Source organism: Dryobates pubescens, chromosome 5 (genome assembly GCF_014839835.1).
Source record: "Dryobates pubescens isolate bDryPub1 chromosome 5, bDryPub1.pri, whole genome shotgun sequence".
Lineage (NCBI taxonomy): Eukaryota > Metazoa > Chordata > Aves > Piciformes > Picidae > Dryobates > Dryobates pubescens.
Window position 1 is genome coordinate 1512820 of NC_071616.1, and position 26182 is coordinate 1539001.

The following is a 26182-nucleotide window of genomic DNA, read 5'->3' on the forward strand; positions in this document are numbered from 1 at the left end:
GGAGAGGAGACCAACTCCTTCCTGGCTACATGCTCATTAGCTCCCATTTCTGCCCCCCAAAGCCAGGAGTGCCTGCTCAGTACCACAGCATGTCTTTGGCACCTGCTCAATCTCAATACGTGTGCACTGAGCTTTACTTCCTGGACCAAGATCTGCCGCAGCAAAGCAGACCACCTCCTGCACTTCATCCCTAGGCTGTGCAGAGTTCTTGCAAACACGGCCAGCCCATCTTTGGAACATGGGGTAAAGGCTGCAGAGCAGTAACCTGGAGGAGCTGCAGCCACCCTTCTCCCCCTGCACGCAGCAGTAAAGTGCCGGCCAGGTCCGGCCTCGCCGCTCAGAGGGATGTGGAGATGCGGAGATGCTCCCCTGCTCCTCGGGGTCACCCTTACCGCACCTCACCGCTTTTCTCATGCTCCCCTGCTCCTCGGGGTCACCCTTACCGCACCTCACCGCTTTTCTCATGCTCCCCTGCTCCTCGGGGTCACCCTTACCGCTCCTCACCGCTCTTCTCGCGCTCCCCTGCTCCTCGGGGTCACCCTTACCGCACCTCACCGCTCTTCTCACCCTCCCCTGCTCCTTGGGGTCACCCTTACCACACCTCACCGCTCTTCTCGCTCTCCCCTGCTCCTCGGGGTCACCCTTACCGCACCTCACCGCTCTTCTCACCCTCCCCTGCTCCTCGGGGTCACCCTTACCGCTCCTCACCGCTCTTCTCACCCTCCCCTGCTCCTCGGGGTCACCCTTACCGCTCCTCACCGCTCTTCTCGCGCTCCCCTGCTCCTCGGGGTCACCCTTACCGCTCCTCACCGCTCTTCTCGCGCTCCCCTGCTCCTCGGGGTCACCCTTACCGCTCCTCACCGCTCTTCTCGCGCTCCCCTGCTCCTCGGGGTCACCCTTACCGCACCTCACCGCTTTTCTCATGCTCCCCTGCTCCTCGGGGTCACCCTTACCGCTCCTCACCGCTCTTCTCGCACTCCCCTGCTCCTCGGGGTCACCCTTACCGCTCCTCACCGCTCTTCTCACCCTCCCCTGCTCCTCGGGGTCACCCTTACCGCTCCTCACCGCTCTTCTCGCACTCCCCTGCTCCTCGGGGTCACCCTTACCGCTCCTCACCGCTCTTCTCGAGCTCCCCTGCTCCTCGGGGTCACCCTTACCGCTCCTCACCGCTCTTCTCACCCTCCCCTGCTCCTCGGGGTCACCCTTACCGCTCCTCACCGCTCTTCTCGCGCTCCCCTGCTCCTCGGGGTCACCCTTACCGCTCCTCACCGCTCTTCTCATGCTCCCCTGCTCCTCGGGGTCACCCTTACCGCTCCTCACCGCTCTTCTCGCGCTCCCCTGCTCCTCGGGGTCACCCTTACCGCACCTCACCGCTCTTCTCGCGCTCCCCTGCTCCTCGGGGTCACCCTTACCGCTCCTCACCGCTCTTCTCGCGCTCCCCTGCTCCTCGGGGTCACCCTTACCACACCTCACCGCTCTTCTCGCACCGCCCTGCTCCTCGGGGTCACCCTTACCGCTCCTCACCGCTCTTCTCGCTCTCCCCTGCTCCTCGGGGTCACCCTTACCGCTCCTCACCGCTCTTCTCGCTCTCCCCTGCTCCTCGGGGTCACCCTTACCGCTCCTCACCGCTCTTCTCATGCTCCCCTGCTCCTCGGGGTCACCCTTACCGCTCCTCACCGCTCTTCTCGCGCTCCCCTGCTCCTCGGGGTCACCCTTACCGCACCTCACCGCTCTTCTCACCCTCCCCTGCTCCTCGGGGTCACCCTTACCGCTCCTCACCGCTCTTCTCGCTCTCCCCTGCTCCTCGGGGTCACCCTTACCGCTCCTCACCGCTCTTCTCGCGCTGCCCTGCTCCTCGGGGTCACCCTTACCGCACCTCACCGCTCTTCTCGCGCTCCCCTGCTCCTCGGGGTCACCCTTACCACACCTCACCGCTCTTCTCGCTCTCCCCTGCTCCTCGGGGTCACCCTTACCGCACCTCACCGCTCTCCTCACTCTCCCCTGCTCCTCGGGGTCACCCTTACCACACCTCACCGCTCTTCTCGCTCTCCCCTGCTCCTCGGGGTCACCCTTACCACACCTCACCGCTCTTCTCGCTCTCCCCTGCTCCTCGGGGTCACCCTTACCACACCTCACCGCTCTCCTCACTCTCCCCTGCTCCTCGGGGTCACCCTTACCGCACCTCACCGCTCTTCTCACCCTCCCCTGCTCCTCGGGGTCACCCTTACCGCTCCTCACCGCTCTTCTCGCTCTCCCCTGCTCCTCGGGGTCACCCTTACCGCTCCTCACCGCTCTTCTCGCGCTGCCCTGCTCCTCGGGGTCACCCTTACCGCACCTCACCGCTCTTCTCATGCTCCCCTGCTCCTCGGGGTCACCCTTACCACACCTCACAGCTCTTCTCGCACCGCCCTGCTCCTCGGGGTCACCCTTACCGCTCCTCACCGCTCTTCTTGCGCTGCCCTGCTCCTCGGGGTCACCCTTACCGCACCTCACCGCTCTTCTCATGGCGCCCTGCTCCTCGGGGTCACCCTTACCGCACCTCACCGCTCTTCTCGCACCGCCCTGCTCCTCGGGGTCACCCTTACCGCACCTCACTGCTCTTCTTGCGCTCCCCTGCTCCTCGGGGTCACCCTTACCGCACCTCACTGCTCTTCTCATGCTCCCCTGCTCCTCGGGGTCACCCTTACCACACCTCACCGCTCTCCTCACTCTCCCCTGCTCCTCGGGGTCACCCTTACCGCACCTCACCGCTCTTCTCACGCCGCCCTGCTCCTTGGGGTCACCCTTACCGCACCTCACCGCTCTCCTCACTCTCCCCTGCTCCTCGGGGTCACCCTTACCGCACCTCACCTCTCTTCTCGCGCTGCCCTGCTCCTCGGGGTCACCCTTACCGCACCTCACCGCTCTCCTCACTCTGCCCTGCTCCTCGGGGTCACCCTTACCGCACCTCACCGCTCTCCTCACTCTCCCCTGCTCCGCTCAATATCCTCAATGTCTCCCTTGGAGTGGAGGCCCCAAAACTGAACCCAGGACTCAAGCTGTGGTCTCACCAGTACTCAGTACCGGGGGATAATCCCTCCCCTGCTCCTGCTGGCCACACTGTCACTGATTTAGGCCAGCATGCTGGTGCCCTTCTTGGCCACCTGAGCACACTGCTGGCTTGTATTCAGCTGGCTGTCAATTAATACCCCCAGCTCTTTCTTTGCTGAGCAGTTTCCAGGCACTTGTACCCAAGCCTGGAGCGTTCCTGGGGTTGTTGTGACCAAGTGCAGGACCCAAGCACTTGGCCTTGTTGAATTTCATACAACCAGCCTCAGCCCATTGATCCAGCCTGGCCAGGTCCTGCTGGAGAGCCTTCTACCCTCAGGCAAATCAACATTTCTGCCCAACTTGTCATCTGCAAACTTACTGAGGGTGCCTTGATCCCCTCATCCAGATTGTTGATAAAGACATTCAACACACCTGCCCCCAGCCCTGAGTCCTGGAGAACACCACTGGTGACCAGACACCAGCTGCACTGAACTCCATTCCCCACCACTCTTTGGTCCCAGCCATCAGCCAGTTCCTAGCCTGGCAAAGAGTGCCCCCATCCAAGCCATGAGCAGCCAGTTTCTCCAAGGGGATGCTGTGAGAAATGGTGCCAAAGGCTTTACTGAAGTCCAGACTAACAATGCCCACAGCCTCTCCCTCATGCATCTCGTCCCAGAATGAGATCAAGTCAGTCAAGCAGGATGTGTCTTTGTTAAGCCCAGGCTGGCTGGGCCTGCTGGCCTGGCTGTAGCTGGGGTTGCTTAGCCTGGAGAAGAGGAGGCTCAGGGGAGACCTTCTTGCTCTCCACAATTCCCTGAAGGGAGGTTGTAGCCAGCTGGGGGTTGGTCTCTTCTCCCAGGCACCCAGCACCAGAACAAGAGGACACAGTCTCAAGCTGTGCCAGGGGAGGTTTAGGCTGGAGGTGAGGAGAAAGTTCTTCCCAGCAAGAGACATTGGTCCTTGGGATGTGCTGCCCAGGGAGGTGGTGGAGTCCCCACCCCTGGAGGTGTTCAAGAGGGGCTTGGAGCCATGGTTGAGTTGTCAGGAGGTGCTGGGTGATAGGTTTGGATTCGATGATCTCTGAGGTCTTTTCCAACCTTACTGATTGTGTGGTTCTGTGATTCTCTGATTATGGTTGAACTCACTCCCATGGTGCTGTTCAGCTGACAGAATGGGTATGAAATGCTCCCTGGGAGGGAACAACACAGCCGTAAGATGAGCCAAGGAGGAAAGTCCTTCTCCCGCTGCAAAACCACAAGTCCTGCTTTAGGGTGTTGCTTGTAATACTGGGCCCTAGGCCAAATCAGGCTGCATGGTAAATGACTAAATCTCCACTCAGAATTCATTAGTGTCTTAGTAATTAACTAGAAAACCCTTCCAGTATGCAGCTAGTGTTCAGCAGAAGGGTTTAGTGGCAGCGAGCAGCACAAAGCCCTTGGTAGTGCAGGCTAAAGCTGCCATGGCTGTTGTGGGTAGGAGTTTTGTCTCTTTGGCTTTTACTTTTACCTTATTTCCTTCATTTCTCACTTGTGAAGAGGCTGAGACCTGACCAGAACACAAACTGGACCTGACACACACTGGAACACAGAAGGTTCCATGCAAACATAAGGAGAAAACTCTTCATTGGGAGGGTGCTGGAGCTCTGGAGCAGGCTGCCCAGAGAGGTGGTGGAGCCTCCTTCTCTGGAGACTTCCAAACCTTGCCTGGGTGTGTTCCTGTGTGATTTACTCTGGGTGACTCTGAGGCGGACTAGATGATCTCCAGGGGTCCAAGCTCCACCATTCTGTGATTCTGTGTGGGCTGGGTTTTATTTAATGTATAATGCAGCCTCTAACAATTGGCCTCCCAGAGCAGGAGAGGGATTCAGAAGCTCCTGATCACTTTGCACAACAGAAGTGTGCAAAGGAGCTGTTTCCCCTGCACTACCCATAGAATCACAGAATGCTCCAGGCTGGAAGGGACCTCCAAATATCATCCAGTCTGACCTCCCTGCAGCCAGCAGGGACATCCCCAGCTAGATCAGACTGCCCAGAGCCTTGTCCAGCCTCACCTTGAATATCTGCAGGGAAGGAGCCTCAACCACCTCCCTGGGCAACCTGTGCTGGTGTTCCACCACCCTCATGGTGAAGAACTTCTTGATATCCAATCTCAGTCTGCTCTTCTCTCATTTGAAGCCATTGCCCCTGGTCCTGTCCCTGCAGGCCTTTGTAAACAGAGTTCTTGTAGCCCCCTTCAGGTACTAGAAGGCTGCTCTCAGGTCTCCCCAGCCATGTGCTGCTCTCAGGTCTCCCCAGCCTCCCATCATCGCCATGTGGCTGTGTCTGATGAGCTTTCCTAGCTGTGGTTTGACAAGGAGCTCTAATCTGAGAGATGCCCACCCCACTGCCCCCCCAGCAGATGTCACAGCACAGTGCCCTGGTGCAGTCCCAGGCTGGCTCCCAAAGCAGGCTCAGCAGCTGCTGCCTTGGCGTAGGCAGCTCAAGGGGCAGCCAGCTCCGCTTCGATGCGACCGAGACGCTTCCTGCGGAGCCGATGCCTGCGCTGGAGCTTCACAAGAGTCGTGGCAGACAGTCACAGATTCACAGATTACACTGGGCTGGGAGGCACCCTCAAAGGTCATCTTGCCCAGCACCCCTGCACTCTGCAGGGCCACCTCCAAATAGAGCATCTCCAGGAAGAGCACCTCAACCACAGCCCCGGGTGACCTGTTCCAGTATTTCACCATCCTCATTAGGCAGAACTTCCTCCTCGTGTCCAACCTACATCTACCCTGCTCCAGTTTCAAACCATTGCCCCTCACCCTGGCACCACAAGCCCTCATGTAGCCTTCTTGTAGCTCCCTTCAGGTACTGGCTTAGGTCTGCCTGGAGCTTCCTCTTCTCCAGGCTGAGCAGCCAGCTGCCCTCAGCCTGTCCAGGCAGCAGAGGTCCTACAGCTCCTTGGTGATTTGTGTGGCAGGAGGTTGTTTCTTTGCTTAAAGGGCAGCTTAATTCTTATACTCATTGCTGTCAATGCCTGGGCAGAGTAGAGTGGATTTGAAGTGGGTGGAAATAGAGATTGTGTCCCTTTGAGACACTTCTGTGCTTTCCTAAGGTGAATACAAATCAAGTCCCCTGGGCTCAGAGGAGTTTTTCTCCTGTCCTGGGGCTAAGTGCCACCACGAAAGGTTAGGTGCTCAGAAGATCATAGACAATCATCCAAAAGCCACAACAGATCATAGAACCACAGAGCCATTAAGGGTAGGAAAGAACATCAAGTCCAACCAGAACCCAACTTCCTGTGTCCACTAAGGGCCTGCAAGGACTTGTTGTGATACGACAAGGGGGAATGGATTGGACCTTGAGGAAGGTAGATGCAGGCTGGAGACTGAGAAGAAATTCTTTCCAGTGAGGGTGCTGAGACACTGGCACAGGTTGCCCAGGGAGGGGTTGTGGATGCCCCCTCCTGGGAGGTGTTCAAAGCCAGGCTGGATGAGGCCTTGAGCAAGCTGTGCTGGTGGGAGGTGTCCCTGCCCATGGCAGATGATCCCTTCCAACCCTACTCATTCTGTGAGGCTTTGGATAAGACCACACACCCCTGGCCCCAGGGGAAGGAGTGAAGCCTGGGTTTCCATACTGATGTCTAGCTCTGGCTGTCTGCTGGTGCATGTGATGTGCCCTTCCATGGGGATGTGCTCTTCCATGTGACTGCACATTTTCCACTCTCTGCTCCATTTTCTGCCTGAGCCCTGTCAGTGTTCTCCAGTGCCTGCGGCTGGCAGAAAGGATCTTCCCTGAAGGTGTCAGTTGTCTGTGGGCCTGTTTGGGAGCTTCACTCTTTGGCTGCCTGTCACTGTGACAGATCAAAATAATGAGCAGAACTGATTTCTGTTCTCATCTTCTGGCTTCAGTGAGGTTAGGACTAGAAGATATTTTGGTCTGATGGCTTTCAGAAGAGCGCTCAGAACGCTTCGCTTGCTCCGATAACCGCAGAAGCTCGGTGCAGTGGAACGATGATTTATTGAACCAGACCCATCATTTGCATGTTTGAAAGGCCACAGCTGCTGAAATGCCTTCTGCACTGTTTTGTGAGGCTCACCTCTGCACAGAGGCACCCTGGGCAGGGAGGTTTGGTGCTGGAGGAGGGGCTGGTGCTGTTGGCACCCTCCAGCGCCGCAGTGGAGTCCCAGCGCCGCCTGTGAGCGGGGTGCAGCCCAGCTCTGCTCTGGCATGCATCAGCGTTGCCCTGTAGCAGGAAAACCTGAAGCACAGGAAAGCCTTTTCCAAATGTGGTGGGTTGAAATCACACCCCCCCCCACCCCCAGCTAATTTGAGGTAATTACCCCCCAAAATCAACTTGCCACAGCAGCTCAGGTTGGGATGGCAGCCTGCGAAGCTCTGTGTACAAGCAAACTACACTCCAGAGATGTGAAACGCAGAGAATGTGCACAAGATACACAATTTATGTACAAGAGAGAGATACATTTACAGTTTATAAATGACACAGAAACTCCTCAGACCTCCCTGGATGGGGCCAGGGGACCTGTTCACCTCCTCCCCCCATTCCTTCCTTCCCTTCCCATTACCTCCCGCAGTAGTTACAAACAGAGATACCCAGGGAAGGCCACAGGAGAGAACCACAGAACCACCAAGGCTGGAAGAGATCTCAAAGATCATGGAGTCCAACCTATCACCACAGACCTCATGACTAGACCATGGCACCAAGTGCCACGTCCAATCCCCTCTGGAACACCTCCAGGGATGGGGACTCCACCACCTCCCTGGGCAGCACATCCCAATGGCTAACAACTCTCTCAGTGAAGAACTTTCTCCTCCCCTCCAGCCTAAACCTCCCCTGGCACAGCTTGAGACTGTGTCCTCTTGTTCTGCTTGGGAGAAGAGACCAACCCCTTTCTGGCTACAACCTCCCCTCAGGTAGTTGTAGTGAGCAGGGGAGACCCCCTGAGCCTCCTCTTCTGCAGGCTAAGCAACCCCAGCTCCCTCAGCCTCTCCTCACAGGGCTGTGCTCAAGGCCTCTCCCCAGCCTTGTTGCCCTTCTCTGGACACCTTCAAGTGTCTCGATGTCCTTCCTAAACTGAGGGGCCCAGAACTGGACACAGGACTCAAGGTGTGGCCTAAGCAGTGCTGAGCACAGGGCACAATGACCTCCCTGCTCCTGCTGGCCACACTCTTCCTGATACAGGCCAGGATGCCATTGGCCTTCTTGGCCACCTGGGCACACTGCTGGCTCATGTTTAGGCAGCTGTCACTCAGCACCCCCAGGTCCCTCTCTGTTTGGCAGCTCTCAGCCACTCTGCCCCCTGCCTGTAGCTCTGCCTGGGGTTGCTGTGGCCAAAGTGCAGCCCCTGGCACTTGGACTTGTTGAATGCCATCCTGTTGGCCTCTGCCCATCTGTCCGTCCTGGCAAGGTCCCTCTGCAGAGCCCTTCTGCCCTCTAGCAGATCAGAGAGGAAAGCTGCAAGCAGAACCAACAGAAGAAGGGAGAGCAAGAACTGTTTGTGCCTCTGCTCCATATCCCCATCAGCACTCCAGGGAATTCTACAGCCCTTATCATTATTCTCCTTTTGCATCCAATGGCAATTTGTTTTGCTTTCAGCCTTTGCAGTCAGGATCTAGGCTACAGTTCCCCCTTCAAACTGGAACACCACAGTGCAGCCAGGGAGATCTGCTCCATAAGGGCCTGGATTCTGCCCTGACTTCCATCTGTGATTCAGTAGTAAGGCTTTTGGCACTCTCCTGTACCATCCTTGTAAGCAAGCTCAGGAAGTGTGGGACAGAAGAGCAGAGAGTGAGATGGATTAGGAACTGGTTAGACAATAGAGTCCAAAGAGTGGTGGTCAGTGGTGCCAGGTGCAGCTGGAGAGCAGTAACTGGTGGAGTCCCCCAGGGATCAGTGCTGGGTCCTGTCCTGTTCAACATCCTCATCAATGACATTGACGAGGGGGCAGACAGACAGAGAGTCTGCTCAGCAAGCTTGCTGAGGATACCAAACTGGGAGGCTTGGCTGAGACACCTGAAGGCTGTGAGGCCATTCAGAGCCCTGGACAGACTGGAGACCCCACCTGGTGTACTGCAGCCAGTTCTGGAGCTCCTATTACAGGAAAGACCTGGAGGTGCTGGGACGTGTCCAGAGAACACAAGAGAGCTGTGAGGTCACTTTTGGAGAACACTCTGTGTCCCTCTGCAGCCTTCTTGTAGCCCCCTTCAGGTCCTGGCAGGCTGCTCTTAGGGCTGCCTGCAGCCTTCTCTTCTCCAGGCTGAACACCCCCAGCTCCCTCAGCCTGGCCTCCAGGCAGAGCTGCTCCAGCCCCCTGATCATCTTGGTGGCCTCTTCTGGAGCCTCTCCATCAGCTCCATGTCCTTGCTGTGCTGAGGGCTCCAGATCTGGACACAGCCCTGCAGGAGAGGTCTCAGAGAGCAGAGCAGAGGGGCAGAAGCCTCTCTCTCCATCTCTGGCAATGCTGCTTTGGATGCCAGCTCACACTGCTGGCTCCTGCCCAGCTTCCCAGCCTCCAGCACCCCCAGTTTCTTTCCTGCAGAACTTTCTCTTGAGCAGCTTTATGAAGACAACAAAACACACCACATGTAACAGAATCTGGGTGTGATTCCCTGGAAGTGGCTTAGAGCAGGGAGCACCAAAGCACCACATCCCTTTGCCAAACTCTCTTAGGGCTGTAGACCTCACTCTGGTGGTGCAGAGGAGGATTTGGTTTCCCCTTTCTAAACTCTTGCCCTAATCTGGCATAAACCCCAGGTCCCATCCTCTTTATTTGCTGGATTCTATGAAATTTGCTCCTTAGCCATCTCGAAGCCCTAGCTGCTGGGGAAGCTGTTTATCTGGAGCAGTGTTCCTGGCATTGTCCTTCTTCCAAGGCCATTTGAATATTTTGCATGTTAGAGTGGAGTCTGTTGGCAACCAGCTGAGAAAGTCAGGGGCAGAGTTTGCAAAGCATTGAGCTCATGTGTATGTCACTCAGGCAGATTTAATCCAGAGTCAGTGAAAAAAAACAAACCCCAAGCCTTTTGCCTCTGAGCACTGCCAGGAGAGTGAAACCAAAGGCTTTCCTGGGGGAGGGCACAGCTTCCTGGCTGATTTTCAGTGGCAGTTGTTCAGCTCTCATCAGAGCCCAATTGAAAAAGGATTCTTCTGACCTCAGCCTTCTGATTGTGTTACAGCAAAATGTTGGTGGTGAAATGGAGCCTTTTGAGAGGATTAAGCAAAGAACCTTCTGGGGTGCTTCAGTGTTCTTTTGCAAATAAGCCCTCCCTTGGAAGCTCTTTTCCTGGAGTGGAGTTAGGTCATGTGTCAAAGGCTCCATCTTCCTGCACAGAGAAGCTTTGGTCTTCACACATCATAGCATCACAGTATCAGTCAGGGTGGGAAGGGACCACAAGGATCATCCAGTTCCAGCCCCCCTGCCATGGGCAGGGACACCCCACACTAGATCAGGCTGCCCAGAGCCTCATCCAGCCTGGCCTTAAACACCTCCAGGGACAGGGCCCCAACCACCTCCCTGGACAACCCATTCCAGGGCTTCACCACTCTCATGGGGAAGAACTTCCTCCTCCCCTCCAGCCTGAATCTCCCCACCTCCAGCTTCATTCCATACCCCCCAGTCCTATCACTGCCTGAGATCCTGAGCAGTCCCTCCCCAGCCTTCTTGCAGCCCCTTTCAGATACTGGAAGGCCACAATGAGGTCACATCCCTCCTGCTTGAGCAGGACAGCCATGATCTTTGGGAAAGGATCTAAACCGACCCTCCTGCAAGCTAGAGGAGGGGAGATTCAGCTTGGCTGTGAGGAAGAAGTTGTTGCCCATGAGGGTGGTGAGAGCCTGGCACAGGCTGCCCAGGGAGGTGGTGGCAGCCTCCTGCCTGGAGGTGTTTGCAGCCAGGCTGGAGGTGGCTGTGAGCAACCTGCTGTGGTGTGAGGTGTCCCTGCCCATGGCAGGGGGGTTGGAGCTGGCTGAGCCTTGAGCTCCCTTCCAACCCTGACAGCTCTGTGAAAACTGATTTTTCCAGCTCAAGAGCAGTTTCAGGCAGTGCAGCAGTTGGGGTGATGAGACCACTGAGCTCCTTCTGTTTACACTCCCAGTGCTTGACAGAGGATTGCAGAATCTCCCCACAAACCACTGCCGCCCCCGAGCCTGGCACAGAGCAGGGGTGTGCAGTGTTTGTGAGCTGGGAGAAGCAATGGAATCTGCATCAGCTTCCCCAGTTATCTGTGATGGAAGCTCTCCAGACTTCCCTCTCACTTTTGGCACCTTGTGCTCTAACTTTAACTTGGTTTTCTTTTCTTGTTCCTTCCAGTGCCAACAATATGCCTAAGCAAGTGGAAGTGCGGATGCATGAAAGTCATCTGAGTCCAGTGGAGCCCAGGTCCAGGAACATATGTGTGCAGTTCTGCCAGTCCCTGCACAGGAACCTGCTCCTCACTCTGACTGTCTTTGGTAAGATACAGAATACAGAATTAAGCAGGTTGGAAAAGACCTTGAGGTCATCACAGCCAACCTCTCACCCAGCACCATCTGATCAACTGAACCATGGCACCAAGGGCCTCAGCCAGGCTCTTCCTAAACACCTCCAGGGATGGGGACTCCACCACCTCCCTGGGCAGCACATCCCAAGGGCTAATCTCTCTTGCTGGGAAGAACTTCTTCCCAACATCCAGCCTCAACCTCCCCTGGCACAGCTTAGAGTCATAGAGAGTCATAGAATCAATAAGGTTGGAAAAGACCTCAGAGGTCACCAAGTCCAAGCTGTCACCCAACGCCTCATGGCTACCAAACCATGGCTCCAAGGGCCACATCCAATCCCCTCTTGAACACCTCCAGGGATGGGGACTCCACCACCTCCCTGGGCAGCACATCCCAATGGTGAATGACTCTCTCTGTGAAGAGCTTTCTCCTCACCTCCAGCCTAAACCTCCCCTGGCACAGCTTGAGACTGTGTGCTCTTGTTCTAGTGCTGGCTGCCTGGGAGAAGAGACCAACCCCCTCCTGGCTACAACCTCCCTTCAGGGAGTTGGAGAGAGCAAGAAGGTCTCCCCTGAGCCTCCTCTTCTGCAGGCTAAGCAACCCCAGCTCCCTCAGCCTCTCCTCCCAGGGCTGTGCTCCAGACCCCTCCCCAGCCTTGTTGACCTTCTCTGGACACCTTCAAGGTCTCAATGTCCTTAAATTGAGGAGCCCAGAACTGGACACAGGACTCCAGGTGTGGCCTAACCAGTGCTGAGCACAGGGCACAATGTGCTCCTGCTCCTGCTGGCCACACTGTTCCTGATGCAGGCCAGGATGCCATTGGCCCTCTTGGCTACCTGGGCACAGACCCCCTCTGTGGCCATCAGCTGCTCCAGCTGAGCAGCCAGAGAGGAACAGGATGCCCACAGGCATTGTGGCTTTAGTTGAGGTGTGCAGGGTGGTGCTGATGGAACAGTGGAGCAGGCTGGGTGACAGAACGCTGGACCAGGCTGCCCAGGGGGGTTGGGGAGTCTTCCTCTGGAGATACTCAAAACCTGCCTGGATGTGTCCCTGTGCAGCCTGCCCTGGATGATCCTGCTCTGGCAGAGGGGTTGGACTGGATAGGCTTTCAAGGTTTCTTCCAATCCCTAACACTCTGTGATTCTGTGGCACACCACAGGGCAAATCCAGACCACCAAGAGACCTCCCTCTCTGCTCCACACTGCTGAGACCACAGCTGGAGTACTGCATCCCATTCTGGAGCCCCTATCACAGGAAGGATCTGGAAGGTGTCCAGAGAAGGGCCTTGAGGAGGAGCAGAGTGCTGGAGCTGCTCTGCTCTGGAGACAGCCTGAGAGAGTTGGGGTTGTGCAGGCTGGAGAGGAGAAGGCTCCCAGGAGACCTCATTGTGGCCTTGCAGGATCTGCAGGGGGCTCCAAGAAAGCTGGGGAGGGACTTTGGAGGGTGTCAGGGAGGGATAGGACTGGGGGGGATGGAGCAAAACTAGAAGTGGGGAGATTGAGATTGGCTGTGAGGAAGAAGTTGTTGCCCAGGAGGGTGGTGAGAGCCTGGCACAGGCTGCCCAGGGAGGTGGTGGAAGCCTCCTGCCTGGAGGTGTTTGCAGCCAGGCTGGAGGTGGCTGTGAGCAAGCTGCTGTGGTGTGAGCTGTCCCTGCCCATGGCAGGGGTTTGGGACTGGCTGAGCCATGGGAAGGGACCTTCCAACCCTGCCAATTCTGTGATTCTCCTAGACCTGGTTGGGAATGGAGGGTGAGCTCATCCCAGGGCCTGTCAGATCAATGGCATTTGGTAGGAGTAAATCAGAGAATCACAGAGTGGGTTGGGTTGGAAAGGACCTCAAGGAGCATCCAGTTCCAACCCCCTGCCATGAGCAGGGACACCTCCCAGCAGCCCAGGTTGCTCAAGGCCTCATCCAGCCTGGCCTTGACCACCTCCAGGGAGGGGGCAGCCACAGCACATGGCACATTTGTCTTTCCATTATTAAAAAGCAGGAGAGACTAAAGCTCTTCAGAATTTCCTTTCCCTCTTTTATCTCTCTGCTCCTGCTGTTCTGCTGTTAAGGTTTATCCCCCTCCCTGGAGCTGCAAGCCAGCACTCCATGATCTCATCCTGAATATTGCCTCTGGCTTTGGCTGCTTCCAAATATGGAGCAGTTTGACATTTTATTGTGGTTCCCTGGCCCCTTGCCTGGTTCTTTTTTTTCACTGAAAGCCTAACAGCCAAATGCAGCAAATTCAGAGACCTCCTCCAGTTTGTTATTGTTTGAAAGCCCAGATGCAGCTGGGCCTGAGCTGCAAATTTCACATCTCTACTCTTCAGCCTCCAAAACCCACACTGCTGAAGTGCTTACACAGTATCTGCTTGGAGTCATCTGTAGAAGGTGCCTGCTGTGGTGCCAGGGAAAGTTTTAAACACAGATATCTTTTCCATGGTGTCAAACTGATGCTTTGAAGAGTCAGAGCTGCTGCAAACCACAGCCTGGCCCTTGCTGTTAAGTTGTGTTACACTTGAGAATCAGGCTTGGGATCAGGAGAGCAAAGGCATCCTGGATGCAATGCTCAGCCACAATGCTCATTGAATGTAGTGCTCATAAAATGCTCAGTCACAAAGGCTGAGAGAGAGGAGGCTCAGGGGAGAGCTTCTTGCTCTCTACAGCTACCTGAAGGGAGGTTGTAGCCAGGTGGGGGTTGGTCTCTTCTCCCAGGCAGCCAGCACCAGAACAAGAGGACACAGTCTCTAGCTGTGCCAGGGGAGGTTCAGGATGGATATTAGGAAGAAATTCTTCCCAGCAAGAGAGATTGGCCCTTGGGATGTGCTGCCCAGGGAGGTGGTGGAGTCCCCATCCCTGGAGGTGTTTATAATGAGACTAGCTGAGGCACTTGGTGTCATGGTTTAGCTGATCAGTTAGGGTTGTGTGATCTTGCAGGTCTCTTCCAACCTGGTTGATTCTGCTTGGTTCTGTGATTCTGTGTGTGACTGTCCTTCCCCAGCCTATGCTCTCCCCCTGAGAGAGGGGCTCAGGTGTTGTGGAGAAGAGAAGAGAAGAGAAGAGAAGAGAAGAGAAGAGAAGAGAAGAGAAGAGAAGAGAAGAGAAGAGAAGAGAAGAGAAGAGAAGAGAAGAGAAGAGAAGAGAAGAGAAGAGAAGAGAAGAGAAGAGAAGAGAAGAGAAGAGAAGAGAAGAGAAGAGAAGAGAAGAGAAGAGAAGAGAAGAGAAGAGAAGAGAAGAGAAGAGAAGAGAAGAGAAGAGAAGAGAAGAGAAGAGAAGAGAAGAGAAGAGAAGAGAAGAGAAGAGAAGAGAAGAGAAGAGAAGAGAAGAGAAGAGAAGAGAAGAGAAGAGAAGAGAAGAGAAGAGAAGAGAAGAGAAGAGAAGAGAAGAGGAGAGAATTAACCAGATTGGAAAAGACCTTTGAGATCATCCAGTCCAACCTCTCCCCCAGCACCATCTGATCAACTCAACCATGGCACCAAGGGCCTCAGCCAGGCTCTTCCTAAACACCTCCAGGGATGGGGACTCCACCACCTCCCTGGGCAGCACATCCCAAGGGCCAATCTCTCTTGCTGGGAAGAACTTCTTCCTAACATCCAGCCAGATGCAGTGCAGGGCTGGTTTGTGACTGGAGAAGGTTAGCACAAAGAGCAGGGTGCAGAGCATCCAAGGGCTGCTGCTGTGAGTCCAAAGCATGACATTTTCTTCAACACTCTGTGCAGGATTCCAGAGCAGGCAATTCCCTTCCCAAACCTCCCAAAGGAAACTGGAATCTGTTTTCCTCAGAAGAGCATTCCAGCTTTCCTGAGAGGTTTTGCTGATGCTGACCTTGTTTTCCACTCACCCCCTGAAGAGCTGGGTCCTGCTTTGGCTCTTCTGTCTGTTCTGCAAGGCCTCATTTGCACTGCTGCACCTCCTGGGGCCTCCATTTTGCCAGCTGCAGAATGGTGCTCAGAATTAGATCTGACTATCCCTCAGTGTACTGCAAGGCCTTCACAGAGTGAGGGAGTGGTAAACGTTGTAGTTTGAAGCAGAAGCAGATCAGGACTTCAGATGTAAGCTCAGCTGGCAGAAGGTTCTACAGCAGGAGCTCTCCTTAATTATAGATGACAGAATTATAGAATCAGTAAGGCTGGAAAAGACCTCAGAGATCACCAAGTCCAAGCTGTCACCCAACACCTCCTGACAACTAAACCATGGCTCCAAGTGCCACATCCAAGCCCCTCTTGAACACCTCCAGGGATGGGGACTCCACCACCTCCCTGGGCGCACATCCCAAGGGCCAATCTCTCTGGCTAGGAAGAACTTTGTCCTCATAGAATACATAGAATACATAGAATACATAGAATAAACCAGGTTGGAAGAGACCTTCAAGATCATCGCGTCCGACCCCTCAACCAATCCAACTCCGCCCAAGCAACTAACCCACAGCACCAAGTACCCCGTCAAGTCTTCTCCTAAAAACCTCCAGTGATGGTGACTCCACCACCTCCCCAGGCAGCCCATTCCAATGTGCAATCACTCTTTCTGTATAGAACTTTTTTCTAACATCCAGCCTGAACCTCCCCTGGCGCAGCCTGAGACTGTGTCCTCTTGTTCTGGTACTGCTTGCCTGGGAGAAGAGACCAACATCCGTCTGTCTACAACCTCCCTTCAGGTAGCTGTAGAGAGTAATAAGGTCACCCCTCAGTCTCCTCTTCTCCAGGCTAAGCAACCCCAGCTCCCTCAGCCTCTCCTCATAGGGCTTATGTTCCAAACCCCTCACCAACTTTGTTGCTCTTCTCTGGACTCGTTCCAGCAAGTCAACATCCTTCCTAAACTGAGGGGCCCAGAACTGGACACAGGACTCGAGGTGTGGCCTAACCAGTGCAGTGTACAGGGGCAGAATGACCTCCCTGCTCCTGCTGGCCACACTGTTCCTGATGCAGGCCAGGATGCCATTGGCCCTCTTAGCTGCCTGGGCACACTGCAGGCTCATGTTCAGTCTACCGTCGACCAGCACCCCCAGGTCCCTCTCAGCCTGACTGCTCTCCAGCCACTCTGACCCCAGCCTGTAGCTCTGCATGGGGTTGCTGTGGCCAATGTGCAGAACCCGGCACTTGGATGTGTTCAATCTCCTGCCCTTGGACTCTGCCCATCTGCCCAGCCTGTCGAGGTCCCTCTGCAGAGCCTCTCCACCCTCCAGCAGATCAACTCCTGCCCCCAGCTTGGTGTCATCAGCAAATTTACTGATGATGGACTCGATGCCCTCGTCCAGATCATCAATAAAGATGTTAAAGAGCAAGGGGCCCAGTACTGATCCCTGGGGCACACCACTGGTGCCTGGCTGCCAGCTGGATGTGGCACCATTCACTACCACTCTCTGGGCTCGGCCCTCCAGCCAGTTCCTAACCCATCTCAGTGTGTTCCCATCCAAGCCATGGGCTGACAGCTTGGCCAGGAGTTTGCTATGGGGAACGGTGTCAAAGGCCTTGCTGAGGTCCAGGTAGACTACATCCACAGGCCTCCCCACATCCACCAGGCGGGTCACCTGATCATAGAAGGAGATCAGGTTGGTCAGGCAGGACCTGCCATCTACAGCCTAATCCTCCCCTGGCACAGCTTGAGACTGTGTCCTCTTGTTCTGGTGCTGGGTGACTGGGACAAGAGACCAACCCCCAGGTGGCTCCAACCTCCCTTCAGGTAGCTGTAGACAGCAACAAGGTCTCCCCTGAGCCTCCTCTTCTGCAGGCTAAGCAACCCCAGCTCCTTCAGCCTCTCCTCCCAGGGCTGTGCTCCAGACCCCTCCCCAGCTTTGTTGCCCTTCTCTGGACACCTTCCAGCAGCTCAACCTCTTTCCTAACCTGAGGAGCCCAGAACTGGACACAGGACTCAAGGTGTGACAGAATGGTTTGGGTTGGAAAAGCCTTCAAGGTCATTGAGCCCAACCAGCATCTAACTCTACCAAGGTTGGTGCTGAGCCATGGCCCTCAGCACCACACTGTAGATATAGTGCAGCCTGGAATTAATCAGAGGGCTGAGCAGTCCACTATCTGTATCTGTGCCATCATCAGCTGCCTTGGGGGAGCTGTTTCTCTTCCAGGCTGTTGTTCTGGGTACTCAATGTGCACTCAGGTACATAGAGAGGCTTTGCAGAGCTTGCCAGGCTGTGCAGATGGGCAGAGGCCAAGGGCAGGAGATTGAACACATCCAAGTGCCAGGGGCTGCACTTTGGCCACAGCAACCCCAGGCAGTGCTACAGGCTGGGGGCAGAGTGGCTGAGAGCAGCCAGGCAGAAAGGGACCTGGGGGTAGTGGTGGACAGCAGCTGAACAGGAGCCAGCAGTGTGCCCAGGTGGCCAAGAAGGCCAAGGGCATCCTGGCCTGTATCAGGAACAGTGTGGCCAGCAGGAGCAGGGAGGTCATCCTGCCCTGTGCTCAGCACTGGTTAGGCCACACCTTGAGTCCTGTGTCCAGTTCTGGGCTCCTCAGGTTAGGAAAGAGGTTGAGCTGCTGGAAGGTGTCCAGAGAAGGGCAACAAAGCTGGGGAGGGGTCTGGAGCACAGCCCTGTGAGGAGAGGCTGAGGGAGCTGGGGTTGCTTAGCCTGGAGAAGAGGAGGCTCAGGGGAGACCTTCTTGCTCCCTGCAACTCCCTGCAGGGAGGTTGTAGCCAGGCAGAGGTTGGTCTCTTCTCCCAGGCACCCAGCACCAGAACAAGAGGACACAGTCTCAAGCTGTGCCAGGGGAGGATTAGGCTGGAGGTGAGGAGAAAGTTCTTCCCAGCAAGAGAGATTGGCCCTTGGGATGTGCTGCCCAGGGAGGTGGTGGAGTCCCCATCCCTGGAGGTGTTCAGGAGGAGACTTGATAGGGTGCTTGGTGCCATGGGTTAGTTGATTAGCTGGTGGTGGATGATGGGTTGGATGTGATGATCTCGAAGGTCTCTTCCAACCTGGTTTATTCTATTCTATTCTATTCTATTCTATTCTATTCTATTCTATTCTATTCTATTCTATTCTATTCTATTCTATTCATTTTACCTTCCCCCTCTCATTTGTTCTTCTTCCAGGTGTCATCCTGGGGGCAGTGTGTGGTGGCCTTCTTCGGCTAGCAACGCCGATTGATCCTGACATCATCATGCTAATAGCCTTCCCAGGAGATATACTCATGAGGATGCTAAAAATGCTGATCCTCCCTTTAATTATCTCCAGTTTAATCACAGGTAAGATCTAGTAGCCATAAATACTTTAAGATGCTTGCTGCAGGTCTCACCTGGTTTTCTTTTGGTCAGGTAGGAAGAATAGAAGCAGAGAATCACAGAATAGTTTGGCTTGGAAGGGACCTCCAAAGGGCATCCAGTCCAACCCCCTGCACTCAGCAGGGACATCCTCCCCTACAGCAGGTTGCTCACAGCCTTGCCCAGCCCTGCCTCAAATAGCTCCTGGCATGGGGTCTCAACCACCTCCCTGGGCAACCTCCTGCAGTGTCCCAGCAGCCTCCTGCTGCAGAACTTGTTGCTCACATCCAATCTCAATCTGCTCTGCTCTCATTCCAAACCATTGCCCCTGGGCCTGTCCCTGCAGGCCTTTGCCAACAGTCCCTCTGCAGCCTTCTTGTAGCCCCCTTCAGGTCCTGGCAGGCTGCTCTTAGGGCTGCCTGGAGCCTTCTCCTCTCCAGGCTGAACACCCCCAGCTCCCTCAGCCTGGCCTCCAGGCAGAGCTGCTCCAGCCCCTGATCATCTTGGTGGCCTCCTCTGGAGCCTCTCCATCAGCTCCATGTCCTTGCTGTGCTGAGGGCTCCAGAGCTGGACACAGCCCTGCAGGAAAGGTCTCACAGAGCAGAGCAGAGGGGCAGAATCCTCTCTCTCCATCTCTGGCCACACTGCTTTGGATGCAGCCCAGGCTGCCCTTGGCCTTCTGTGCTGCCAGCTCACACTGCTGGCTCCTGTCCAGCTTCTCAGCCACCAGCACCCCAAGTCCTTCTCTGCAGGGCTGCTCTCAATCTCATCCCCCCCCAGCCTGGCCTGATCCCTAGGATTGCCCCAAGCTAGGCTCTGGGCCTTGCACTGTTTCCCTCCAAGTCCGTAGCAGCAGACATTGTTCACACAAGAACTGGAGGTGGAAGCTTCAGTACTAAAGAGGTCTCTAGTAGTCAGAATTTCACAAGGGCAGCACTAGGCCCCTGCAGGCAGTCATTAAACTGTGCAAATGATTGATTATGATTGAACTGGGCACTGAGTCTCAATGTGTTTGTGCCTGCAGGCCTGTCTGGTTTGGATGCTAAAGCCAGCGGCCGCTTGGGTACCCGAGCCATGATCTACTACATGTCCACCACCATCATTGCTGCTGTGCTGGGTGTGATCCTGGTCTTAGCCATCCATCCAGGCAATCCCAAACTCAAGAAGCAGCTGGGCCAAGGGAAGAAGAATGATGAAGTCTCCAGCCTGGATGCTTTCCTGGACCTGATCCGAAACCTGTTCCCTGAGAATCTGGTCCAAGCATGCTTTCAGCAGGTAAAGCCTCTGCCCCTTGGCAGCCCCTGTGGCAGCTTTGGCTTGCCAGAAATGTCTGCAGCTAATGCCAGCATTGTTTAGGTGAATGCCAGCAATGGAGTGCAAGGAGAAATGCAGCTCCTGCCTGTTGCATTCTTTGGAGCTGCTTTGGTTTCTCCTGGAGCTGTGATTGCTGTTCCTGGGGTTTGTTCATGGAAGCTGATTTTGGGTTACTAAGGAAGCTTAATTTTGGTTTTCCTTTGCAATCCTCAGTCCTGGTTGCTGGCTTGGGGATGAGCAACTGCTGCATGCTAGGACCTTGTGGGCAGCAGGAGCAGGGAAGTCATTCTGCCCCGTGCTCAGCACTGGTTAGGCCACACCTTGTGTCCTGTGTCCAGTTCTGGGCCCCCCAGTTTAAGAAGGACATTGAGAGACTTGAAGGTGTCCAGAGAAGGGCAACAAGGCTGGGGAGAGGCCTTGAGCACAGCCCTGTGAGGAGAGGCTGAGGGAGCTGGGGTTGTTTAGCCTGGAGAAGAGGAGGCTCAGGGGAGACCTTGTTGCTCTCTCCAACTCGCTGAAAGGTGGTTGTAGCCAGGTGGGGGTTGGTCTCTTCTCCCAGGCAGCCAGCACCAGAACAAGAGGACACAGTCTCAAGCTGCACCAGGGGAGTTTAAGCTGTAGGTGAGGAGAAAGTTCTTCCCAGCAAGAGAGATTGGCCCTTGGGATGTGCTGCCCAGGGAGGTGGTGGAGTCCCCATCCCTGGAGCAGTTCAAGAGGGGATTGGATGTGGCATTTGGAGCCATGGTTGAGTTGTCAGGAGGTGTTAGGTATTGGGTAATAAGTTGAACTTGATGATCTGGAGAAGAGGAGACTCAGGGGTGACCTTCTTGCTCTCTCCAACTCCCTGCAGGGAGGTTGTAGCCAGGAGGGGGTTGGTCTCTTCTCCCAGGCAGCCAGCACCAGAACAAGAGGACACAGTCTCAAGTTGAGCCAGGGGAGGTTTAGGCTGGAGGTTAGGAGGAAGTTCTACACAGAGAGAGTGATTGCCCATTGGAATGGGCTGCCTGGGGAGGTGGTGGAGTCACCATCACTGGAGGTGTTCAGGAGGAGACTTGATGGGGTGCTTGGTGCCATGGGTTAGTTGTTTAGGTGGTGTTGGATGATAGGTTGGACACCATGATCTTGAAGGTCTCTTCCAACCTGGTCTATTCTATTCTATTCTATTCTATTCTATTCTATTCTATTCTATCTCTGAGGTCTTTTCCAACCTGGGTGGTTCTATGATTCTATGACCTTCCACCAAGCTGAGGTTGATCTTGCTTGTCAGCTCCAGAGCTGATGGGTTTGCAGTGCCCTGTGTGTAATGGATGGATGCTCAGCATCCCAGCTGGTTGCTGCTGTGCCCCCCTGCAAATCCAACCTCCCCTCTCTTCTCTTGCTGCATTAAGAGTCCAGCCCAGTGGCTGGCACACCTACAGGTGGCTCTGTCAGGACAAGTTTGAAGCATACTGGGACAGGAGGGTGCTTGCTTATTCTGTAGGTAGATCACAGTCTCACAGTATCACCAAGGTTGGAAGAGATCTCAGAGATCATCGAGTCCAACCTGTCACCACAGACCTCATGACTAGACCATGGCACCAAGTGCCACATCCAATCCCCTCTTGAACACCTCCAGGGATGGGGACTCCACCACCTCCCTGGGCAGCACATCCCAAGGGCCAATCTCTCTTGCTGGGAAGAACTTTCTCCTCCCCTCCAGCCTAAACCTCCCCTGGCACAGCTTGAGACTGTGTCCTCTTGTTCTGGGGCTGGCTGCCTGGGAGAAGAGACCAACCTCTGCCTGGCTACAACCTCCCTTCACGGAGTTGTAGAGAGCAAGAAGGTCTCCCCTGAGCCTCCTCTTCTCCAGGCTAAGCAACCCCAGCTCCCTCAGCCTCTCCTCCCAGGGCTGTGCTCCAGACCCCTCCCCAGCTTTGTTGCCCTTCTCTGGACACCTTCCAGCAGCTCAACCTCTTTCCTAACCTGAGGGGTCCAGAACTGGACACAGGACTCAAGGTGTGGCCTCACCAGTGCTGAGCACAGGGCACAATGACCTCCCTGCTCCTGCTGGCCACACTGTTCCTGATGCAGGCCAGGATGCCATTGGCCCTCCTGGCTGCCTGGGCACACTGCAGGCTCATGTTCAGCCTACCATCAACCAGCACCCCCAGGTCTCTCTCTGTTTGGCAGCTCTCAGCCACTCTGACCCCAGCCTGTAGCTCTGCCTGGGGTTGCTGTGGCCAAAGTGCAGCCCCTGGCACTTGGACTTGTTGAATGCCATCCTGTTGGCCTCTGCCCATCTGTCCAGCCTGGCAAGGTCCCTCTGCAGAGCCCTTCAGCCCTCCAACTGACCAACATCTGCCCCCAGCTTGCTGTCATCTGCAAACTTGCTGCTGACTGACTCAATCCCCTCCTCCAGATCATCAATGAAGATGTTATAGAGGATGGGGCCCGGCACTGATCCTTGGGGGATGCCACTGGTGCCTGGCCACCAGCCCTGAGAGCCCTTCCACCACTGCTCAATCAAAGCAGCTTCACTTGGAGGAAAAAAACAAATGGGGGAAAAAACCTGCTTCCTTCCTTCTGCTGAAGCACATTTCTGCTGCCTGTGATGCTTTCCCCTGCTCCTGAATTGTCAGCAGTAGTGCAGACCTTGTGGGGGGGTTTGGTTGTTGGTTTGCTGGGGCTGGGTTTTTGATGGCACAGGTTGTGTGGCAAACTTGTTCTTGAATGTTCTCATGTGAACCCAATTTATTCTTGGGTTATGGCCCAGGAGTGAATTGAATAAGCCATGAGGGGGGGGGGTGAAAGAATGGAGGGCAACCTAAGCTGCCAAAAGGACATGGATTGCTTCACTTCTTCCATAGACTTCCACATCCAAAAAGGGCTGCTCCTTAGGGCTTTCAAGAGAGGGCATTCATAGTACTGCCAAGTCCTCATGGGGGTGTCAGCCCTGTCACTGGCTAAAGATCACATGGGATGGGAAGTGGATGCTTGCAGAGTTGAGGTGAGGGGGGAGCAGGGTGCTGAGGGGTTTTCCTTTGCCTTGTCTGAGCTGTGGAGGAGAGGAGCAGTCAGTGTCTGGCCAGGGGAAAGTGGTCAAAGATCTCAACAAAGGGATGGAAGGGAGGAGAAGTGAGAATGAAGCTATGTGTGTCAGGGGGCTTTCTTGGAGCCTTTACATGACTTTGTGTGTGTGTGTGTGCGTGCAGGGTGTGTTACAGAATAGCATTGAGACACGTGAAGGTGTCCAGAGAAGGGCAACAAAGCTGGGGAGGGGTCTGGAGCACAGCCCTGTGAGGAGAGGCTGAGGGAGCTGGGGTTGCTTAGCCTGGAGAAGAGGAGGCTCAGGGGAGACCTTCTTGCTCTCTCCAACTCCCTGCAGGGAGGTTGTAGCCAGCTGGGGGTTGGTCTCTTCTCCCAGGCAGCCAGCACCAGAACAAGAGGACACAGTCTCAAGCTGTGCCAGGGGAGGTTAAGGCTGGAGGTAAGGAGAAAGTTCTTCCCAGCAAGAGAGATTGGCCCTTGGGATGTGCTGCCCAGGGAGGTGGTGGAGTCCCCATCCCTGGAGGTGCTCAAGAGGGGCTCGGATGTGGCCCTTGGAGCCATGGTTTCGTTGTCAGGAGGTGTTAGGGGTTAGGTAATAGGTTGGACTTGATGATCTGTGAGGTTCAGTCACCAGTTTCCTTGTTTGAGTTTGTTTGTTTCAATACCCAAGGCAGACAAGGTTCTGAGTGTTTTGGCTTCCCAGTGTTCAGTTGTATCAGATCCCAAACTACCTGCCAGCGACAGACTCTGCACCAAAGCCACTGTTCACTTGCACAGATTCATTTCCAGCTGGAACTTTGGGTCTCCTGCCTGCCCTTAACTCCTGATGAGTCAGGGCTCTACTCATCTCTCTATTCAAGAGGGAAATTAACTCTTTTGAATAGCGTCAGTGTTTGTTTTCCCTTCCTGCATTTCGCAGGGACTCCTTCCATGACCATTCAGTGTTTGCAGCTTGCATTAGGAGGAAACCATTTTATGAAAGCTCCTGGCCAAGCTGTCAGCCCCTGGCTGGGACAGCAGCTCTCTGAGCTGGGTTAGGAACTGGCTGGAGGCTGAGCCCAGAGAGTGGTGGTGAATGGTGCCACAGCCAGCTGGCAGCCAGGCACCAGTGGTGTGCCCCAGGGATCAGTGCTGGGCCCTGTGCTCTTTAACATCTTCATTGATGATCTGGAGGAGGGCATTGAGTCCATCAGCAGTAAATTTGCAGACAACACCAAGCTGGGGGCAGGAGTTGATCTGCTGGAGGGTAGGAGAGCTCTGCAGAGGGACCTTGCCAGGCTGGACAGATGGGCAGAGGCCAAGGGCAGGAGATTGAACACATCCAAGTGCCAGGTTCTGCACATTGGCCACAGCAACCCCAGGCAGTGCTACAGGCTGGGGGCAGAGTGGCTGAGAGCAGCCAGGCAGAGAAGGACCTGGGGGAACTAGTTGATGGTAGCTGAACATGAGGCAGTAGTGTGCCCAGGTGGCCAGGAAGGCCAATGGCATCCTGGCCTGCATCAGGAACAGTGTGGCCAGCAGGAGCAGGGAGGTCATTGTGCCCTGTGCCCAGCACTGGTTAGGCCACATCTTGAGTCCTGTGTCCAGTTCTGGGCTCCTCAGCTTAAGAAGGACATTGAGAGACTTGAAGGTGTCCAGAGAAGGGCAACAAGGCTGGGGAGGGGTCTGGAGCACAGCCCTGTGAGGAGAGGCTGAGGGAGCTGGGGTTGCTTAGCCTGGAGAAGAGGAGGCTCAGGGGAGACCTTCTTGCTCTCTGCAACTCCCTGAAGGGAGGTTGTAGCCAGGTGGGGGCTGGTCTCTTCTCCCAGGCAGCCAGCCCCAGAACAAGAGGACACAGTCTCAAGCTGTGCCAGGGGAGGTTTAGGCTGGAGGTGAGGAGAAAGTTCTTGCCAGCCCTTGGGATGTGCTGCCCAGGGAGGTGGTGGAGTCCCCATCCCTGGAGGTGTTCAAGAGGGGATTGGATGTGGCTCTTGGAGCCATGGTTGAGTTGTCAGGAGGTGTTAGGTACTGGGTGATACATTTGGATTCAATGATCTCTGAGGTGCTTTCCAACCTGGGTGAGTCTGTGGTTCTGTGAGTGGTTTGTGAAGGGTGCCCAGCACTGGAGTGTGTAGCCACAGGCTGTGGGGCAGGCTGAGAGGCAGAGAGCTGTGGCAGGGGTCACTTGTGGTGTGCATCCTGAACTCTGAGCCCCCCTGGTACTTTGATGTCTCTTGAATTTTTGTGGGTGGTCCACAACAAGTCTTCATTTCTACTGAAGACAGCAGTTGCAGCAGGGACACAGGATGCAGTGTGCCATGGGAGGGCAGGGGGCTGTCATCTCAAAATGGGACTGGGATGTTTGTGTGGTGTTGAATGATGCTGACATCCAACGGCTGAGACTGGAAGGACCTCAGATCTCATCTTCTCCAACCTCCTGCCATGCCCAGGGACACCTCTCAGCTGGACTCAGCTGCTCAAGGCCTCATCCAGCCTGGCCTTGAACAACCCCAGGCAGGAGGCAGCCACAGCCTCCCTGGGCAGCCTGTGCCAGAGTCTCAGCACCCTGACACCGAAGAACTTCTTCCTCAGCTCCAGTCTGGCCCTGCTCTGCCTCAGCTTCAAACCATTCCCCCTTGGCCTGTCTCTTGATACCCTCATGGAAAGTCCCTCTGCAGCCTTCCTGCAGGATCCCTTCAGGTCCTGGCAGGCTGCTCTTAGGTCTGCCTGGAGCCTTCTCTTCCCCAGGCTGAACACCCCCAGCTTCCCCAGGCTGCACAGCCCCAGCTCCCTCAGCCTGTGCTCACAGCAGAGCTGCTCCAGCCCTTGGATCATCTTTGTGGCCTCCTCTGGACTCTCTCCAGCAGCTCTGTGTCTTTCTCATGCTGGGGACACCAGAGCTGCTGTTTTCTGGTCTCAGTGGTTGTCATCAGAATCTAAACCACCTGGGGCTGGGCTTTTTTTGGTGCCTGTGCAAAGAGAGGCTGAGGACCTTTGGCCTAAGTGCCTGCAGTGGAATTTCTGGTTGTGTGGAGTCTAATATTTCAAGTTTAATTCCTGGGACTTTGTTCTCACATTCTGGATACCTCATGTGAAAACCAAAAGTAGACAAACCAACAAAAGCCCAACAACTGTGTTGGCAAACATCCCTCAGATGGAA

The 26182-nt window shown here is 55.3% G+C and overlaps 1 protein-coding gene across 3 annotated transcripts in view; it reads left to right on the top strand.

Annotated features, from left to right (window-relative positions):
- Positions 1 to 26182, top strand: part of SLC1A2 (solute carrier family 1 member 2) — a 127544-nt gene that overhangs the window by 59371 nt on the left and 41991 nt on the right. For all 3 annotated transcript variants that reach the window (XM_054161409.1, XM_054161411.1, XM_054161410.1), the window contains exons 2-4: positions 11339 to 11478; positions 18535 to 18687; positions 19727 to 19977. In XM_054161409.1, coding sequence (XP_054017384.1) covers positions 11339 to 11478; positions 18535 to 18687; positions 19727 to 19977 — 544 coding nt within the window. The remainder of the gene's footprint in view (positions 1 to 11338; positions 11479 to 18534; positions 18688 to 19726; positions 19978 to 26182) is intronic.